Source organism: Herpailurus yagouaroundi, unplaced genomic scaffold (assembly GCF_014898765.1).
Source record: "Herpailurus yagouaroundi ecotype Mexico unplaced genomic scaffold, PumYag 67375, whole genome shotgun sequence".
Lineage (NCBI taxonomy): Eukaryota > Metazoa > Chordata > Mammalia > Carnivora > Felidae > Herpailurus > Herpailurus yagouaroundi.
In genome coordinates this window covers 1,423,595-1,442,770 of record NW_024420192.1, presented here as the reverse complement: position 1 = coordinate 1,442,770, position 19,176 = coordinate 1,423,595, and the positions used below count along the sequence as shown (strand labels likewise).

The 19,176-nt window shown below is 36.2% G+C and overlaps 1 protein-coding gene across 2 annotated transcripts in view; it reads left to right on the top strand.

Annotated features, from left to right (window-relative positions):
- Positions 1 to 19,176, top strand: part of ABCB7 (ATP binding cassette subfamily B member 7) — a 135,907-nt gene that overhangs the window by 100,781 nt on the left and 15,950 nt on the right. Inside the window, exons 9-15 of one of the 2 annotated variants that reach the window (XM_040467211.1) lie at positions 817 to 991; positions 1,981 to 2,138; positions 2,702 to 2,865; positions 3,021 to 3,150; positions 6,447 to 6,618; positions 10,412 to 10,515; positions 14,266 to 14,373. In XM_040467211.1, coding sequence (XP_040323145.1) covers positions 817 to 991; positions 1,981 to 2,138; positions 2,702 to 2,865; positions 3,021 to 3,150; positions 6,447 to 6,618; positions 10,412 to 10,515; positions 14,266 to 14,373 — 1,011 coding nt within the window. The remainder of the gene's footprint in view (positions 1 to 816; positions 992 to 1,980; positions 2,139 to 2,701; positions 2,866 to 3,020; positions 3,151 to 6,446; positions 6,619 to 10,411; positions 10,516 to 14,265; positions 14,374 to 19,176) is intronic. The other variant, XM_040467212.1, reaches the window with a different exon arrangement.

The following is a 19,176-nucleotide window of genomic DNA, read 5'->3' as shown; positions in this document are numbered from 1 at the left end:
TCTGCCATTTAGCTGAATAGGTGCTGTAAGTTAGAGCTTCAGATTAGGATAGGATCTCTAAGTGTGATGAAATAATTGTACTTTATTATTTTTCTTTATTTGGAAATTCTCCTCTCTTTCCACCTCAGTTTTTGTGTGGCAACATCAGAATTTTACCTTCTGAATTAATTTGTAAGTGATGAGTATATTTAGCATCTTGATTCAGAATTAACACTAAGCTAATCAAACTGACATGTAAGGTCTTGACTGTCCCTCAGAGGACCTAGCATATAGTGATTTTCATTAATTCTCAATTTATGTGTCCATTTTTCCATTTAACAAATATTCCTGAATGGTTCTTGTGTCCAAAGCACTACACTAAGTCCTGTGATGGGGAAGCGTGGTAAAAATGATTGATAAAAGGCTTGCCCTCCCAGAATTAAGTCCCATAAATTGGGAGAATTATAGTTAAGTATGCAGTTGACTATAAAAGAAAGCATAAAGTGGTGGGGGCAATGAGAACTGTCAGTTCAGTCTCAGAGGATAAGGGGAAGAAAGCTTTGTAAAGGAAGTGCCATTAACACTTTTTTTTAGATCTGGGTTTAAATTAACCAGGCCTTCAGTAAATATGCGATGAATTTTATGGACTTTTCAAATATAGTTCATTGTGGAAAACTGCAGGAGTACCATGGCTCAATGTATTGAAAGTTTTTAAAGTGGAGTATGGCAATACAAAATTGAATCCATACATAAAGTCTGATGAAAAGGATACTAATCGCTTAAGAGAAAAATTGTAATTGTACTTGCATGTAATAACTATTTTTGTATATCTTGTAGTATTTTAATAATGAGAACTATGAAGCACAAAGATATGATAGATTTCTGAAGACATATGAGACTGCTTCATTGAAAAGTACCTCTACTCTGGCTATGCTGAACTTTGGTCAAAGTGCTATTTTCAGTGTTGGTTTAACGGCTATTATGGTGCTCGCCAGTCAGGGAATCGTGGCAGGTAATGGATCTGCAGTTTTCACATTTATAGATGTTTTTCTTAACCTTTATAAATAAGGATTGATGAAAGGAATGTATATATTAGTCTTAGTTATAAAGCATATTCAATAAAGTGCTTTAACATCCTTGGATTACTTTCCTTTTTATATCAGAATGTGTTTTCTTAATTGTATAATAATGTTTTTTTTTAACTTCCTTTTGTTTGACACTACAAGTTTAGCGCTAGCTCCCTCATTAATTAGAACTACTGTTTATCCATTTTGTGAGACTACATATTGATTCTTTCAGGAATAAATTCTTTTTTTAGCATCTGATATTTCTAATTTCTCTTGTAGACCTGGAAAGCAATGTAATTAATTTAGTGTTTAGTCCAAAGGACTAAAATGCACCACACATTCTTTTTACAATTACAAGTTACATTTTAATCTTTCTATTAATTTTACATTTGCAAAACATTTCAAAAGTAAATAATGTCTCTGCCTCTTTTCTGTAATCTGCCCACTCAGTTAAGATTTATTCATTCACTGTGACCTTAATATGTGGTTTATCATTCCCAATCATGATACCCATTTGTTCCAATTTTTAATATATACTTAAATTTTTTTTTTCTATTTCACATTGCAAAGAAACTTGCTAGTGTCTTAGGAAGAAAGGAGAGAGATATTTAGCCATCCATTTCTATCTTCACTTAAACCATTCTTTTTTTGTGTGCTTATATTATGTATAGTGTATGGGTAGGTGGTTCCCATTCCACTTATATCAAGTTCTCTGTATTGCTAAATCATGAGTTAAAATGCTTTTAAATTTTCATGGACCTTAAGAGTTACTGGTTATGTACATTTTATGCTATGAAAATTATAGCATAAATTTTTAAAATTTATTTTAGTTATAGAATATTATATTCCAGACTAATAAACTTCTCTATCTTAAGCTGGAAAAGTTTATAACATCTAAAATACCTTTTTTTTCTTCTCTCAACTACATATTAAGGTACCCTTACTGTTGGAGATCTAGTAATGGTGAATGGACTGCTTTTTCAACTTTCATTGCCCCTTAACTTTCTGGGGACTGTATATAGAGAAACTAGACAAGCACTGATAGATATGAACACCTTGTTTACTCTACTCAAAGTAGACACTCGAATTAAAGTAAGTAATCTATTTAGTACCTTTTAAACAGCATGTGAGCATCATCCCATTAATAGGATTATTCTAAGGGAATATTCTTACATCACCATGTTAGCAAACCAGTTTCTTTTTTGCAGGAATTGGGGCTATGATGTGTATTAAGAGGTTGTTATAGCTTTTACTTCCATGTTTAGAAACCTTACAATGTTAGCAAAGAATATTATACCTAGAAGCTAAATTTTGTTAACTTGAATTATTTGTACTTGCACCTGATTTACTTTTGCTAATAATGGTATAAAATGTGTGATTGCCTTTCCTCATGTCCTAAACTTCCTTACTCCCCTGCCCACCATCCCTCTACCTGCCCCCCAAAATTGCTCAAAAATCAAAACATTTAGGAGTTCTTGACCTTAGTGAGGAGTAAAAAAAAAAAACAACTTTAAAAGCATGCTTGGAAGTGGTCTAACACTACTTATAAACCTCCTCTTTCCCCATTTTTTCCCTTTTTCTGTGAATTAGAAAATTGTCTACATAGCTATAGTCTACATGGTATATAAACTGACTTTTTTTCTCTTCCCTACTAGGACAAGGCAATGGCATCTCCCATTCAGATCACACCACAGACATCTACGGTGGTCTTTGATAATGTGCATTTTGAATATATTGAGGGGCAGAAAGTCCTTGATGGAGTATCTTTTGAAGTCCCTGCAGGAAAGAAAGTGGCCATTGTAGGAGGTAGTGGGTCAGGGTGGGTAATTTAGTTATTTATAAAATTCTACATCGTTGATTGATGATTCCCAATGTAATATTTTTTCTTTATCATAAAATGATTACAGTGGTTTAAAACAGGGATTCCCTAATGCCAGTAAGAGCTAATTAACCTTTCCTTGTCTTCAATTTCAGAAAAAGCACAATAGTAAGGCTGTTGTTTCGCTTCTATGAGCCTCAAAAGGGTAACATTTACCTTGCTGGTCAAAATATACAAGATGTGAGCCTGGAAAGCCTTCGGCGGGCAGTGGGAGTAGTACCTCAGGTATTTAAAAAAGGAAGAAAACCTATTTGGGGAAAAACTTACTGGGTTGGTAGATTTTTGTTAGAATAATTTGAATCCAAAGAGTATATTGCTAACTAAGTAGGAAGCATTAGACCCTACAGGTAAATTCGGTTACCAAAAAGCCTTAAAAAAATGTGAATGAAAAATCTGAATGATGGAAAAAATTTTTTTAGATCTTAGAAAGATAGCATAATATAATGGAAAGAGCCCATACTAGAATCAGACAGATATGGATTCTAACCTTAGCTCTAATCCTTGTAAGTTCTGTGGTCTTGGTCCTCAGTTTATCTTTAAAGTAAGGATAATAACCATCTGTCTTATGGGATAGAATTTTTATGGATTAGAGACAATATCTATAAAGCACTAAGCACAGCATCCATCACGTAATGCTCAGTAATTTAAAGCTATTACTATAATTTTGAACAGTTTTTGACATAGTGAATTTATTTATTTATAAAATTTTCTTTAATATCTAATTTTGAGAGAGAGATAGAGCACGAGAGGGGGAGCGGCAGAGAGAGAGGGAGACCCAGATCCAAAGCAGGCTCCAGGCTCTGAGCTGTCAGCACGGAGCCCAGTTGGGGGGCTCAAACTCAAAAACCGTGAGATCATGACCTGAGCCAATGTCGGACGCTTAACCGCCTGACCACCCAGGTACCCCAACGTAGTGAATTTATAAAACTTAGAAAAGCAGTTTGGTTATCTGCTTCCATGTTTATGCCTTGTTTACCACTGACTTCTTAGAACCACCTACAGTGCCTGACCCATAGCAAGCATTTAACAAATATTTGTTGAATGACTTTAGGGGAAAAATAAATTCTGAGCAAAATCTGAGAAGACAAGGATGCCTTATAGGATATAAATTTTTCTTATGCTAAAAGCCAACAGAGAGACCCGGAAACTAGTTTCAGACTAGAATCTGAATTAAACTCCTAGGAGAACTGTAAGAAAGGGATCAGACAGGGATATGTAGCTTATAAAAGGTCTGTAAGTGATCTGACACATGCCACTCTGCCCCGTCCTCCCTCTTTTTCACTGAGAATCCCAAATGTTAGTGTGTATGAATCGCCTAGGGAGATTATTGAAATTCCAGCTCTTTCACACACCTTAATTCTAGTTTAGGAAGGCTATGTGGGGCCCAGAACCCTGCATTTTTGAATATGCTTCCTACATGATTCTGATATAGACAATTCATAATAGACTTTATGTTGAGAAACACTAACCTAAACTGTATATCAAGTGAAAATATATATGGTTAATAAAAAGATGCTGATCCTCACTGGAGGCGTTACCAATGTAAATTAAATCAACAATGGGATACCATTTTTCACCTGTCAGCAATGATTTTAGAATTCATAATGTGCAGTTTGGGCAAGGCTGTGTAAAATGGTTAGTCTGGTGTTTGGTGTAAGTATACAGCTTTCCTGACAAGCAGCAAGAGCCAGAAGAGTATTCAAATCCTTTATTCCAATAATTCTGCCTCTAGGATGTTTTAGTAAGGAAATAAACAGAGATGTGAACAGATTTTTATATGCAAAGATGTTCATTACAGTATTATTTTTAATATCAAAAGTTAAAAACATATTTATAATAACAGAAGTTGAAAACAGTGTAAATATCCAACACAATAAGTAGATGGTTAAATTATCACCATAGAATCAAGTGACAAAAAGCCATTTATAAATGAGCTGTTTGTAAAGAATATTGAGTATCATGGAAAAATACTCAGATAAAAGTTTGTTGAAAAAGAGAATACCAAGCAAAATATAAAATCTCAATTTTATAATATTAAAGGAATACATGTTAAGCAGAGGAGAAAGGAGAAAACACACCAAATGTTAATAGCAGGTATCACTACATGATAGGATTATGGATTATTTAATTAATTTTTATTTTACCATATTTTTTGAATTTTCAAAGTTTCCAAATAGCATTTATTAACTCTTCTGAATATAAAATATTTAAAAATAAGTATTTTCTTTTTATAGAACTTCAAGCTTATTGGGGTTAAGTACCATCTCAATATAAGAACTTTTTTATATTAGTAGTTGGCTTAAAATGTTTAAAATATTATTTGAAGTAATACCTGAAACTCTGGGGCTGATTGTGATATTAAAGAAGATATTAATTATCTTGGTTAAGGTAAAGTAATGGAGCCATTTTATTTCATTTTACTAACTGTTGCCTTTCAGCCATTTAGAGACTAAGTCAGAATAAGATGAAATATCAAATGAATGCTTGCAGTGAACTTTCTCCAAAAAATATCTATAGTGTATAAATCCTTTGTTTTCTGTGTCAAGTTTAAAAGCTTCTGAGGGGGCGCCTGGGTGGCGCAGTCGGTTAAGCGTCCGACTTCAGCCAGGTCACGATCTCGCGGTCCGTGAGTTCGAGCCCCGCGTCGGGCTCTGGGCTGATGGCTCAGAGCCTGGAGCCTGTTTCCGATTCTGTGTCTCCCTCTCTCTCTGCCCCTCCCCCGTTCATGCTCTGTCTCTCTCTGTCCCAAAAATAAATAAACGTTGAAAAAAAAATTTTTTTAAAAAAAGCTTCTGAGGAACATATAACATATTCAGCCTCATTAGTAATTAGGGAAGTGCTAATTTAAACGAAAAGCAAATTTTTACCCACAAAAGTAGCAACAACTGAAACTTATTAATATGCAGGCCTGTTGAGAAAACAGGGACCTGACAAACTACTAAAATATGGGTTGAAGTGTGTATACTGTTGGAGCATTTTGGAAGACAGGCAGTACTCTCAAAGGATGAATGTATGCTTCCCTTTTAGCTCATCAATCTACTCCTAGGAATCCTTCTTACAGAAATACACAAGTGCACAAAGTCCTATATGTAATGCTATTTTATTCCAACATTGTAGTAGCAGAAATTTGGAACCTACATTAATGTCTATCAATAGAGAAATAAATAAATACATTGTTAGTATCATACAACTATTAAAAACAGTGAGGTGGGATTACTGATGTGAACAATTTTCAGTGTATGTGAAATGAAAAATGCAATTTATAAAATTATATATTTATATAGATACAGTATGACTCCCCTATGTGAAAAAAGAAGTGTATGGCATATAAATGTATCAAAAATCTGGATTGATACTCAACACATTGTTCATGGTGATTAGTACTGGGGAGGGAAATGGGATTGCAAGGATGAGGGGGATGATAAAGGGGTTATATTTTACTCTTTATGTCTTTACTAAATTGTTTGAATTTTTTATAATGAATATACATGTATATGTATGTATACATAAATCTGCTCCAGGATGCTGTCCTCTTCCACAATACTATTTACTACAACCTCTTATATGGAAACATCCATGCTTCACCTGAGGAAGTGTATGCAGTGGCAAAATTAGCTGGACTCCATGATTCAATTCTTCGAATGCCACATGGATATGATACACAAGTAGGGGAACGAGGACTCAAACTTTCAGGTAATCAGAGATTTTAGATTTGTCCCATTGTGTAGAGCTATTTTCTAGAAAATGTAATGACAGAGTACATACCGAGTGCTCATCCAGTCACTTTCAACAAGGTCTCAGCCATCACTGCAAATAATTCAGCATGTTGGAAATAACTTCTCAAGTCATGCAGATGTTTTTTTTTGTTTGTTTGTTTTCACTTGCAGCTGCAAACGGTAAGTACTTAATAGTAGATTACTGATATGTGCTCAGATCGGTGTTAACTTATTATCCATAATTTTAATATTAAAGGAAAGCCAAGATCATTATTCACCTGAGAAAGTACTAAGAGTAGGGAAAAGTAATTTTATAGTAAATAGTGTATCTCATCATAATTTCCTAGTTTGTTACGGGATGTTTTCAATGCTTTAGACTTCCTTACACTTGATATACTTAACTGCTGTAGTTTCTTTACAGTTAACTTCATTTTCATGTCCTTGTTGGTTCAGTGATCAAGTAAATTTTGGGGCTTGTAGGTTTCTATTTAAGTGTTTAATAATGAGATTTCTAGGTTTAATAATCATTATCTTATAAAAACTGAATTTTTGGGGCGCCTGGGTGGCTCAGTCAGTTAAGCATCCGACTTCAGCTCAGGTCATGATCTCACGGTCGGTGAATTCAAGCCCCGCGTCGGGCTCTGGGCTGGTGGCTCGGAGCCTGGAGCCTGCTGCCAATTCTGTGTCTCCCTCTCTCTCTGCCCCTCCCCCATTCATGCTGTGTCTCTCTCTGTCTCAAAAATAAATAAACATTAACACAAAAACTGAATTTTTTTGGAGGATCCATAAAAATATTTTTTCACCAAAAATTATTTGAATTCCAGAAGTGTAATGCTATCTAATGCCTAAAAGTATTACTGTAACTCATATAAACACACTATACCCTTTACATTTATTCTCCACTCTAGTTTAATTTAGGGAGGAAATGCGTACATTAAGGATGGAGGTGAGGCGAAAAGAAAATGAAGAATACTCCATGAATGTTAATGAGTCCCCATTCGTTTTCATTACAAACTGGCTTCATTTATTCACAACATTGATTAGGTACATACTATGTACAAGCTAATATGCTAAATGATTTAAGAGTTAAAAAGATGAAGCCAAAACGGACTTGCCCTTAAGGAATTTGCAGTCCATTAGAAAGTTTTGATCTAGGTTTAGGAAATGTTAAGCAAAGATTGTTTTCAAGTTAGGTTGGTTTATAGTGTTTTTAATTTTTTTTACGTTTATTTTTGAGAGGCAGAGAGTATGAGTGGGGGAGTGGCAGAGAGGGAGAGAGACACCAAATCTGAAGCAGGCTCCAGGCTCTGAGCTGTCAGCACAGAGCCCAATGCAGGGCTCAAACTCACAAACCACAAGATCATGACCTGAGCTGAAGTCGGACGCTTAACCGACTGAGCCACGCAGGTGCCCCTGTAGTGGTTTTTTTTGATTATCACCTGATAGTATAAGATACTTACATCATTCCAGTCCCCCTTTATACTTTACCATTGCTCTTAACGGTAGTAGTGTCCAGCTAACCAGACCACCTCCAGATGATTTGTCCAGTTGCCTAATTCTAAAGATATACAAGTTTTCACGTAGTATAAACTAGGCCTCTCAATATATGACTGCTTCAGATAGTTATGCCACATGCCATTTTCCAATCAATTTTTTCCTATCTGCATGCCTTTGGGAGTAAGAATGGCTAAAGAAATTGTATTCTTACCTAATACCCATCACCTTACAGCTAGACCTCTCTGAATGAGCATTTGTATTATTTAGTGTCTATGCTAATATTTATGGTAGGGAACAAACAAATGTTTCTTCTTCAATTTCCAAAATTCTATTGACTAGAATTGAAACTGAGTTGGTTTCCGCTTGAAATTTGGGAGGCATGTCTAAACTAGTCCTTCCTCTGAGTATCTACTTCTTTTAGGCGCTTTCTGCCACTGAGTTGCCAGGTGGGTAAGCAGATAGTTCTGGCATGATGCCTGCTTTCGTAGGAGAATTTTGATCTTATTGAATGGGGAAGAATGTGGATAGTATAAATATAAACTTATGTACTAGTATTAGACATAAGGAACTCCCTTTACTGGTTGGAAATAATAATTGCAGAAGAAATATAAAGTGTACCAATAAATAGGTAGAGCTTGCTTCTTGAAGAAGTTACTGAAGGTGAAAAATACAAGTTTGTTCAGACATTGATAAATTACTGGATAACAGAAAAGAAGCCAAGAGGGGCATATTCAGCAAAACATCATCTTCTATATTTCCAACTATAGTTTTGTGTAAGATTGATGACTTTAGACCTACTTCCCTTCCCAGTAAGGGAAGAAAAGATTGCTTTGTTTTCACTAGAGTATATTAGGAATAAATATGGGCTTGCATATTATGATAGGAAGAGCATTGGCATGGGAGTCAGGTCTAGCCCAGATTCCACTGGAATTTGCTCTGTGACCTTGACTAAACCCAGTAAACCTTTCTGGGTCTCTGTTCCTTTCTGTTTTAAAATTCTGCTTTTCTAGAGACCATAGCAAGTAACTAAGGTGAAATACGAGGTATTGAGTATATACCTTTAACTTTGAAGGGTGCAATAAAAGTAATTTTTTCCAGAAAAAAATCCTTGAGAAGAATATTGGCTGAATGGTACTTTTTTGTTAAGAAATAAATTTATTTCTTTATTTGTTTTAAGTTTTATTTGAAATGTTTATTTATTTATTTATTTATTTATTTATTTATTTATTTTTTAATGTTTATTTTTAAGACAGAGAGACAGAGCATGAATGGGGGGAGGGTCAGAGAGAGGGAGACACAGAATCCAAAACAGGCTCCAGGCTCTGAGGTGTCAGCACAGAGCCCGACGCGGGGCTCGAACTCACGGACCGTGAGATCATGACCTGAGCCGAAGTCAGACGCTCAACCGACTGAGCCACCCAGGCGCCCCTATTTATTTATTTTTGAGAGAGAGAGAGAGTGTGTGAGTAGAGGAGGGGCAGAGAGAGGGGGAGACAGAATCCCAAGCAGGCTCCGTGCTGCCAGCACAGAGCCCGATGTAGGGCTTGAATTCGTGAACCATGAAATCATGATCCAAGCTGAAACCAAGAGTCAGATGTTTAACCAACTGAGTCACCCAGGTGCCCCTTTGTTTGTTTGTTTGTTTGTTTGTTTAGAGAGAGAGAGAGAGAGAAGGTACAAGGGAGAGGCAGAGAGAGAGAGAGAAGGGCAAGCAGTTTCTGCACTCTCGGCGCAGAGCCTGATGTGGGACTCAAATTCACGAACCATGAGATCATGACCTGAACCAAAATCAAGAGTCAGACACTTTAAGCGACTGAGCCACCCAGGCACCCCAAGAAATACATTTAGATATTCAGTTTCTTGTTTTCCAAGATTCCAGGTTTCAGATATTGAATTTAGTTTTGTCTTTGTTAGTTCTCTAATATTGAAATTGTTCTGAGATGCTGTCAATTGGGAAGTAATATAAAGTAACATATGTAATGAGCATATTTACAGTGAGAGGAATAATTGTGGAATCAAAGCTGTTACTTCTTTTTCTCTTTACCTGCCACAAAGTCAGAATCCAGAATTATATTTATGTTCCAGAGCAGAGTGTATAGTTTATCAAAGGATATCATATATGAACTTAGACTCTTAAAACTGAATAAAATGAACAGTGATCAGAGTAGAGGTAAATGTTAAAGGCATTACTTGGTGGTTATGACCAGTGGAAATACTAGAAACATAAAATGTCGTTATGTTATATATCCTTAAACTAAATTTTTCTTTACCAGGAGGAGAAAAGCAAAGAGTAGCAATTGCAAGAGCCATTTTGAAGGACCCCCCAGTCATTCTCTATGATGAAGCCACTTCATCATTAGATTCAATTACTGAAGAGGTAAATGATGATGAAAATGCCATGCTCTTCAATTCTCAATGCTTAACTTTTCTCCTTGGAAGTTTCAGTAAAATGGCTACATTCTTTTGTATTCTGAATGAACTTCAGTAGGAGGTAGTATAGAGCAAAATACCTGGCCCTTTTCCCCTATATAGCAAGTATTGATAACTATCAAGAATGCTAAGTTGCATTGAACTATCACATTGCTAAGTCCATTTGCAAAAGTGTCTCCTTTTAGAACCGTGTGACTGTTGTATCATCCTTGCCTCTTGAAAAGCTTGTAAGACTTGCCTACTCTGCTGCAAAGGAAAAACATTTTAGTCATTCTGCCATTGCCACTTAACACTCATGAAAACAGGTCGTGTAAATTATTGTGACAGTATACACCAGAAAGCCTTTCACTTATTGTGGAGCAACTCACTGGTAGTACAAGTCAGGCACACACAGCCTGTGGTGGTAGTATAAATTTATATTCATTTCACAAAAAAGGTTTTGCAGCACCAAGATGTTTTGCAGTCACAAGATATTGTGACACTTGATGTCATGGTACTACCCAGCAACTACATTATACTTCATAACAACATCTTTGCATTAAATATAAAAGTCTTAATAATAATGGCAATTTCATGAATGGATCCCCTTACTCTAGAACTGAAAATAGGCATATGTTATCTGTTACCTCCATTCACCTACATTTTACTCAAATATGTGGTAAAAACCTAGTGTTGAAGCATATGCCTAATTTCAGCTTTACAGCATGTATAGCATAATATTTGCATGTGTAGTTAAGTTTCAGGGCATATTACTTGATCTGCCATATGTTTAAAATAGTTTAATATCTAAGTGGCTTGTTTAGCATGAGGATTTGTTATATTTAAAGGGAACCTTAAGCAGTACCACACCCATTCATAGGCAAAATAGGAATCTGCTTACAAGAACTGTATACCTAAAAGTGTATCATTCACATTTACCACAAATTATAATTCCTAACAGTCATGTAGCTTTATTATCTTCCAGAGTATAACCCAATAAGAGCTAGTAGACAATTCCCCACCAAGGGAATGAGTTACTAGAAGATTTGGTAAATTTTAATGGGCCTTTTTTAAAAGGTCCAGAGCACTTAGTAGGATGTCAGACCTTAAGTTCTTGAGAATAAGGACAATGAGTCCCCACAGACATCACAATTTTTCTTAGAGTTGGCCCTGCACGTAATTTTTAGTCTGCCCTAGTAAAATATAAGGTCTTCCCTCCTGGGTAACCATCTACTCTTGGTCATTTTATTCCTTTAATAAATACAATGTTTAGAAATATCTTTAGGGAGCCATTGGATATATGCCCAGCCCCACACTGCTATTTCCATCCTGCTAGGTATACTTAAAACCAGATTTCCAAGTATAACTGAATATACTTTAAAGGCAGTAAGCAAAAATGTTTTGCAAATGGATTCTTAAATACAGAGAACAAATTGGTGCTTGCCAGAGGGGAGGTTGGTGGGAGGATGGGTGAAATAGATAAAGGGGATTAACTCATCATGATGAGCACTGAATAGTGCATAAAATTATTGAATCAGGGTTGCCTGGGTGGCTCAGTTGGTTGAGCATCCAACTCTTGATTTCAGCTCAGGTCATTATCAGGGCTGTGGGATCGAGCCCTGCATCGGGCTCTGTGCTGAACATGGAGCCTGCTTAAGACTCACACTCTCTTTCTCTCTCTCCTTCTGCCTGTCTCCCCTGTTTGTGCTCTCTCTCTCTCTCTCTCTCTCTCTCAAAAAAAAAAAACTATTGAATCATTATATCATATACCTGAAATTAATAAAACACTGTTAATTATACTGTAATAAAAAATGTTTTCCAGAATTCATTAAGAAGTCAGAATACCTTTTTTCCCTATTTCCTTCCATTTGCTCTTTATTCAGTTAGGCTCTCCCTGTTGACTATTCAGGGCCAGTGTCTCAGAGTCATTCCCTCTGTTTATAACTGGGCAGTTTGGCCCATTTCTTCTGAATCTTGGATATTTTGGGGAAAATGGATTCTAAAAACTTGCTTTTCATAATTCTTTCGACAAAGGTAGCCCCTCGCCATTTCAACGTGCCTTCTATAGAATGCTTGTGATCAAAAAAGGCCAGAGGTGTTGGGAAGAAGCTGTCCTTGCTTCTGTGGCAAGGGGAAATGGAGCTAGACATTTCATTCTCAGCTTTATTTCATTGTTTTCTGAAGTGACAACTTTGCTGTGTAACCATTTCCATCCTCTTGCCACTTTTTTTTTTCAGTTCATCATGACATAAGGGTTTTTGTTCTTTTTAAATTTTTAGTTTCAGTATAGTTAACATAGAGTGTTATATTAATTTCAGGTGTACAATTTAGTGATTCAACAATTTGATACATCATTCAATACTTATCACAACAGTTGCACTCCTTAATTTCCATTACCAATTTCATCCATCCTCCCAACCACCTCCCCTCTGATAAGCATCAGTTTCTTTTCTATAGTTAAGAGTCTGCTTCTTGATTTGTCTCTGTCTCATTCTGTCTTTTTTCCTTTGCTTGTTTTGTTTCTTAAATTTCTCTTATGAGTAAAATCATATGGTATTTGTCTTTTTTCTGACTGGCATATTTCACTTAGCATTATACTTTGTAGCTCCATGCATGTCATTGCAAATGTCAGGATTTCATTTTTTTTATGGCTGAATTATTTTCCATTGTATATTTAAATAATTTTTTTTAATTTATAAAAATGGGCAGAAGACATAAACAGACATTTCTCCAAAGAATACATCCAGATAGCAGACAGACACATGAAAAGATGCTCAACATCACTCATCATCAAGGAATTGCAAATCAGAACTACAATGAGATATCACCTCACACCAGTCAGAATGGATAAAATCAAAACCACAAGAAATAACAAGTGTTGGTGAGGATGTGGAAAAAAAGGAACAAAGGTGCCCTGTTGATCAGAATGCAAACTGATGCAGCCACTCTGGAAAACAGTATGGAGGTTCCTCAAAGTTAAAAATAGAATTACTCTATGATCCAGTAATTGTGCTACTGGTCCAGTAATTGTGCTACTGGGTAATTACCCCCAAATTACAAAAACACTAATTGAAGTGATACATGCACCCCTGTGCTTATAACAGCATTATCTACAATAGCCAAGATGTGGAAGCAGCCCAAGTGTCCATCGATCAATGGTACATAAAGAAGTCAGAATACTTTTGAAAGGGAAGTTTGCTCAAGTTAAACATACACAGTTGTCTTTGTTGTCCTTTCCGTCCTCTACGTTTGAAATAATGAAAAGCAAATGCTTCTGTACCCTTTGAGTCTCCTATCTTTCTATTGATTGTTTTGTAATTTTCTGTATCCTGTTACTTGATTCCTACCTCATTTTATTTTTGTTCTCATAGGCTAGATAAATATAACCAACATGTTCCTGATATCACTGTATGCATCATTATTACGTTTGTTTTTATGTATAGAAATATCCACCTTCTTCCAGTCTTTGTAATTTTAAGAAATGTTGCCTATCTCAAAGATAATTTTTCCACAATAATGTGGTTATATTTGCCTTTTTGTGTTGCTCAATTTCTCCTCTTCTTAGTAATTATTTACATTAGGGAAAATATTTGGTAGTGGTATAAAGTTTATATAATACAGAATTGGCATTGTATATGTTCCTTTAAGATATGTATGATTATTTTAATTTACATTTACCTAATAGATTTTTTTCTTACTCTTGTTGTCAAACTTGCAGACTATTCTTGGTGCCATGAGGGATGCAGTCAAACACAGAACTTCTATTTTCATTGCACACAGATTGTCAACAGTGGTTGATGCAGATGAAATCATTGTCTTGGACCAGGTAAAAGATTTAACTTTAAAGTTTAGTATGTGGGAGACTTTTGAGAAGTTGGCAGAGTAGGAGGGTCCTGAGCTTACCTGGTCCCACAGACACACATAGATAGCCACATGAGTGCAACTAACACAGAAAATACCTAGAAGACTGGCAGAACAGACTTTGCACAGGGAAGGCATGTTGAAAATGGTAGGAGGGGCAGATGCAGTCTGGAACCAAAATCCTACTGAGACTAACCATGAACAGAAGGAACACCACAAGCAGGGAAAAGGGGAGGAGCAGACCCCACACCAAGCACCCCAGGCAAGGGAGAACTACACTGGAAAGACAGGTCCCCATAATATTAGGCTTTGAAAACCATGGGGCTTAACTTTGTGAGTTTTGACAATCATTGGGACTTAATGCCAGGTTCTTAAAACTCAGCTGGCTTAGCTGTGGGAGGCCCTCAGGGCAATAAGAAATGAAATCCTTGGCCTTAAAGAGCCAGCATAACAAAAAAAACCCCACCAAGATATAGCATAGAAGCACCACTTCAAAAAAGTGCCTGGGATATACATGAAGTACATTTATTTACTAATCTCAGAATGTGTGCAGGAGAGGCAGGGATCTTAGGAGATTTCTCTAAGAACAGAAGAGCTGTTGGTTACCATTTCTCCCTACCCCAGCCCCCAGTCTAGATAGCCCATTCAGTTGCAGGAACCAGCAGGAACACTGTCTACCTATCTTGCCAACACAACGTACACTATATCCTGCATTCTGGATATCCACCCCACTTAGCAAGCATCCTTTCAAAGCAGCTCCTGCCAAGAGACACCCTGTAAGCCGCCCTCACGGAGACCTGAACCACTCCAAAGTGACTACTGTCCTGGGGAGAGGAGAAGATAACCACACATAGCAGTGCAACTGCAGCAATGTCAGACAGACTGGGCAGGCATCTGGTCTGACTGTTGGCCCTGCCCACCAATAAAAACCTCTCAGGAAAAGGCAGGAAGAGTACCCTGAAGATCAATGCTACTGCAGCCCTAATAGAAGGATGGGGGCAGGCATATGGTTTGATTATAGGCCCCACCTACCACTGAAAGCCTCTCAGAGGACAACAGAGCGAGAGCACCCTGCAATTTGGTATGATGGCAGCCCAGGCAGAGAGGCTGAATTACAGCCCTGTAGTGGCCCCAGACTCTTTCCTTAACAGCACAGGGACCAAATCCTGCCTGGTATGCCCATGACTGCAGGCAAACACAGCCACAACACTAGGGTGCACACAACCCACTAGGAGACACCCCTGAAGCTCCTGGTTCTGGTGAACAGTGGACATGATGCTACAGGACCCCACAGGACCTCTTCTTCATAAGGCCACCCCTTTTCAAGATCAAAGACTTAGCTTACTTTTCTAATACATAGAAACAAGCACAAAAAGATGGACAAAATGAGGAAACAGAGGAATATGTCCCAGATGAGAGAATGGGACAAAACTAAGGCAAAAGAACTAGATGAAACAAGAGATGAGCAATATGCTTGATAAAGAATTCAAAGTAATGGTCATAAAGATACTCATTGGACTAGACAAAAGAGTGAAGAATCTCAATGACCATATAACAAAGAGATAGAAAATATAAAAAAGAACCAATCAGAGATGCATTTAATTTAACTAAAATTAAAAATACACTAGAGGGAATCCATAGCAAATGAGAGGAGACAGAAGAATGTATCTGTGAGCTAAAAGACAGAGTAATGGAAAGAAACCAAGCTGAAAAAAAAAAAAAAAAAAAAAAAAAAAAAAAAGAGAATAGATTAAGGGAACCTAGTGACATCACCAAGCATTCCAACATTCACATTACAGCAATCCCAGAAGGAGGAGAGAGAAGAGCACAGAAAATTTATTTGAAGAAATAATAGCTGAAAACTTCACTAATCTGGGGAAGGAAACAGACATCCAGATTCTGGAGGCACACAGAACCCACAACAAGATCAACCCACAGAGGTCCACACTAAGACACAAAATAATTAAAACGGCAAAATTTAGTGATAAAGAATGTTGAAAACCGCAAGAGAAAACAGTTATATTCAAAGGAAACCCCACAAGGCTTTCACCTCATTTTTCAGCAGAAATTTTGCAGACCAAAATGGCATGGTATACTCAAAGTACTGACAGAAAAATAACCTGTAAACAAGAATACTCCACTCAGCAAGGCTATCTTAAGAACACAAGTAGAGATAAAGTGTCTCCCAGGCAAAAAAAAAGTTAAAGGAGTTTATCACCATTAAACCAGCCTTCAAGAAAAAAGGAATTCTAAAAAAAAATTGTTTTAGCATTTATTCATTTTTGAGAGACAGAGAGAGACAGAGCATGACTGGGGAAGGGGCAGAGAGAAAAGGAGACACAGAATCTGAAGCAGGCTCCAGGCTCCGAGCTGTCAGCACAGAGCCTGCTCGAACTCACGAACTGTGAGATCATGACCTGAGCCGACGTCGGACGCTCAACCAACTGAGCGACCAAGGCATCCCAAGGAATTCTTTGACTGGAAAGAAAAGGCCATAATTAGGAGTAAGAAAATTATGAAAGGAAAAAAGTTCACAGGTAAATGCAAACATATAATAAAAGTAGTATATTAATCACTTATAAAACCAGTATGGAGATTAAAGTACAAAAACAGTAAAATCAATGTATCTATAAAAATTAAGTGAAGAGATTCACAAAAGAATGTAAAGTATGACATATATATAAAACGTGGGGCAAGTAAAATTTTAGTACTTTTAAAATGACTTCAAAGTTAACTGATCATCAACATAATATAGACTCTATATGCATAAAATATATATGAACCTAAGGGTAACCACAAATCAAAAACCTGTGGTAGATACACAAAAAGTAAAGAGAAAGTAGTTAAAGCATGATACTGAAGAAAGCCATCAAAGCACAAGGGAAGAAAGAAAGTAAACATGGAAAAACGAGAAAAACTATAAAAACAAACCATAAAACAAGTTACAAAATGCAATAATTACATACCTATTATTAATTACTTAGAATGTAAATGGACTAAATGCTCCAATCAAAAGACATAAGATTACTGAATGGATAAAAAATACATGCCCCATCTAAATGCTACCTACAGGAGACTCAGGTCAGACCTAAAGACACATGGAGATTGAAAGTTTGGAAAAACATTCACTTTGTAAATGGAAGTGAAATGAAAGCCAGGAGAGCAAAACTTATATTGGACAACACAGGCATTAAAACAAAGATTGTAATAGGAGAGAAGAAGGACACTACATAATGATAAAAGGTAAACATCCAACAAGAAGATATAACAGTTGTAAATATTTGTGCACCCAAAATGGGAGCACCCAAAAACATAAAGCATGTGTTAACAGGCATAAAGGAAGAAATTAATACAATAATAATAATTGAATTTAACACCCCACTTAACATTAATGGATATTTAATCCAGACAGAAAATTAAGGAAACAGTGACTTTGGATGACATATTGGACAAGATGAAACTAACATCATATATATTCATAACATTCCATCAAAAAATAGATTATTTTCAAGTGCATCTAGGACATTCTCCAGAATAGATCACTTGTTAGGGCACAAAACAAGTATCTATGAATTTAAGAAGATAAAACCACATCAAGCATCTTTTCCAAAAAAAAAAAAAAAAAAAAAGATATGAAACCACAAAAATCAATTGCAAGAAAAATACGGAAAAAAACACAAAGCTAAGCAACATGCTACTAACCAACCAATAGTTCAACAGAAGAAAAAATAAAAAAATACATGGAGACAAATGAAAATAAAAACATAATAGCTCATACTCTTTGGGATGCAGCAAAACCGTTCTGAGGTAAGATTATACCACTATAGGCCTTTCTCAAGAAAGAATAAAAATCTCGAATTAATAACCTAACCTTACACTTAATGGAGCTAGAAATAAAGGAACAAAGGCCAAAGCCAGTAGATGGAACAAAATAGTAACGATTAGAGCAAAAGTAAATGAAATAGAGGTTTAAAGAAATAAAAGAGGGGCGCCTGGGTGGCTCAGTTGGTTAAGTGACCGACTTCGGCTCAGGTCATGATCTCACAGTCCGTGGGTTTGAGCCCCACATCGGGCTCTGTGCTGACAGTTCAGAACCTGGAACTTGGTTCGGATTCTGCGTCTCCCTCTTCCTCTGCCCTCTCCCACTCATACTCTGTCTCTGTCTCTCTCTCTCTCAAAAATAAATAAACATTAAAAAAAATTTTAAAGAAAGAAATAATAGATCAGAAAAACCAGGAGCTGGTTATTTGAAAAAAAAATCAACAAAATTGATAAACCTTTAGCCAGACTTATCAGAAAAGAGAGAGAGGGAGAAAAGACTCAAGATCAGAAATGAAGGAGAAGAAATAACAACTGACACCACTGAAATACAAAAGATTATACGAGAATACTATGAAAAACTGTGTGCCAACAATTTGGACAACTAGAAGACAGGGATAAATTATATAAATATAAAACTTTTCAAAACTGAATCAGGACATAATAGAGAATTTGAACAGACCAATTACTAGCAATGATACTGAAACCATAATTTAAAAATTCGCAACAAAGAAAAGTTGAGGACCACATGGCTTCACAGGTGAATTTTTTTAAGCCATTTTATTTTATTTTATTTTATTTTATTTTATTTTATTTTATTTTATTTTATTTTATTTTATTTTAATTTTATTTTATTATTATATAAAATTTATTGTCAAATTGGTTTCCATACAACACCCAGTGTTCATCCCAACAGGTGCCCTCCTCAATGCCCATCACCCACTTTCCC